The sequence below is a fragment of the Chiloscyllium plagiosum genome, unplaced genomic scaffold (assembly GCF_004010195.1).
Source record: "Chiloscyllium plagiosum isolate BGI_BamShark_2017 unplaced genomic scaffold, ASM401019v2 scaf_40278, whole genome shotgun sequence".
NCBI classification, from domain to species: domain Eukaryota; kingdom Metazoa; phylum Chordata; class Chondrichthyes; order Orectolobiformes; family Hemiscylliidae; genus Chiloscyllium; species Chiloscyllium plagiosum.
In genome coordinates, this window is record NW_025206780.1 from 9,684 (window position 1) to 12,005 (window position 2,322).

The 2,322-nt window shown below is 66.6% G+C and overlaps 1 protein-coding gene across 1 annotated transcript in view; it reads right to left on the bottom strand.

The window, feature by feature from the left end:
* LOC122546537 (poly(rC)-binding protein 4) overlaps nt 1–2,245 on the bottom strand; it is a 6,648-nt gene extending 4,403 nt beyond the window's left edge. The window contains exon 1 of the mRNA XM_043685228.1: nt 2,052–2,245. Coding sequence (XP_043541163.1) covers nt 2,052–2,245 — 194 coding nt within the window. The remainder of the gene's footprint in view (nt 1–2,051) is intronic.
* Between the last annotated feature and the right edge of the window lie 77 nt (nt 2,246–2,322).

Sequence of the window (2,322 nt, forward strand, 5' to 3'; positions counted from 1 at the left end):
ACTCCCCGACCCCTGGGACCGGTCACTCCCAGAGACTCCCCGACCCCTGGGACCGGTCACTCCCAGAGACTCCCCGACCCCTGGGACCGGTCACTCCCAGAGACTCCCCGACCCCTGGGACCGGTCACTCCCAGAGACTCCCCGACCCCTGGGACCGGTCACTCCCAGAGACTCCCCGACCCCTGGGACCGGTCACTCCCAGAGACTCCCCGACCCCTGGGACCGGTCACCCCCAAACTCTACCCGACCCCCGGGACCGGTCACTCCCAGACTCTCCCCCGACCCCTGGGACCGGTCACTCCCAGACACTCCCCGACCCCTGGGACCGGTCACTCCCAGACACTCCCCGACCCCTGGGACCGCTCACTCCCAGACACTCCCCGACCGCTGGGACCGGTCACTCCCAGACACTCCCCGACCCCTGGGACCGGTCACTCCCAGACACTCCCCGACCCCTGGGACCGGTCACTCCCAGACTCTGCCCGACCCCTGGGACCGGTCACTCCCCATCCTCTGGGACCGGTCACTCCCAGACACTCCCCGACCCCTGGGACCGGTCACTCCCAGAGACTCCCCGACCCCTGGGACCGGTCACTCCCAGACACTCCCCGACCCCTGGGACCGGTCACTCCCAGAGACTCCCCGACCCCTGGGACCGGTCACTCCCAGAGACTCCCCGACCCCTGGGACCGGTCACTCCCAGAGACTCCCCGACCTCTGGGACCGGTCACTCCCAGAGACTCCCCGACCCCTGGGACCGGTCACTCCCAGACACTCCCCGACCTCTGGGACCGGTCACTCCCAGAGACTCCCCGACCCCTGGGACCGGTCACTCCCAGACCGTTCGGCCTGGTCACTCCTAGACACTCCCCGTCCCCTAGGACCGGTCACTCCCAGACTCTCCCCGACCCCTGCGACCGGTCACTCCCAGACACTCCCCGACCCCTGGGACCGGTCACTCCCAGACTCTCCCACGACCCCCGGGACCGGTCACTCCCAGACACTCCCCGACCCCTAGATCCGGTCACTCCCAGACACTCCCAAACCCCTGCGACCGGTCACTCCCAGACACTCCCCGACCCCTAGGACCGGTCACTCTCAGACTCTGCCCGACCCCTGGGACCGGTCACTCCCAGACACTCCCCGACCCCTGGGACCGGTCACTCCCAGACCCCTCAACCTGGTCACTCTCAGACTCTCCCCGACCTCTGGGTCCGGTCACTCCCAGACTCTCCCCTGGGACCGGTCACTCCCAGACTCTCCCCGACCCCTGGGACCGGTCACTCCCAGACTCTGCCCGACCCCTGAGTCCGGACACTCCCCGTCCCCTGGGACCGGTCACTCCCAGAATCTCCCCGACCCCTGGGACCGGTCACTCCCAGAATCTCCCCGACCCCTGGGACCGGGTCACTCCCAGACACTCCCCGACCCCTGGGACCGGTCACTCCCAGAATCTCCCCGACCCCTGGGACCGGTTACTCCCAGACTCTCCCCGACCCCCGGGACCGGTCACTCCCAGACACTCCCCGACCCTTGGGACCGGTCACTCCCAGACACTCCCCGACCCCTGGGACCGGTCACTCCCAGACTCTGCCCGACCCCTGGGACCGGTCACTCCCCGTCCTCTGGGACCGGTCACTCCCAGAATCTCCCCGACCCCTGGGACCGGTCACTCCCAGACTCTGCCCGACCCGAGTCCGGACACTCCCCGTCCCCTGGGACCGGTCACTCCCAGACACTCCCCGATCCCTGGTTCCGGTCACTCCCAGACCCCTGGGACCGGTCACTTCCAGACCCCTGGGACCAGTCACTCCCAGACCCCTTGGCTGTACAGATACAGCGGACGGCACTGGGTCTGTTTTAGTTCCGTGCAGGTACTTTCCAGCCCCCAACCTCCCCGGACAGTCGGTGTCTGGAGTCTGCTCCGGCCACCGTCCCACAGGAACCTGGGTACTCGGGTCTGGACCGCGGTGCATTGAACGTTTCTAATTAGGACGGACAGACCGACCGATGGTTGTGGGATCTACGGCCGCGAACCGCTATCTCCTTACCTGGCGTTGATGAGGTACTGCGCCAGGCTGATATTGGCCGGGGATCCAGTGATGGTGATCTGTCGGTCAGTCGATCCCTCCGCAGGGTTTGAGATCTTAATCTGCGCCCCAGACATCTGCCGGATTTCATTAATCTTACTCCCCTGGCGTCCAATGATGCACCCGATCAACTGGGAGAGGGGGAAAACAAACATCAGAGAGTACCCAGGATTGGATGGGGTGGGGGAACAGAGGGAATGGAATGGAGGGAACGGAATGGAGGGAACGGAAT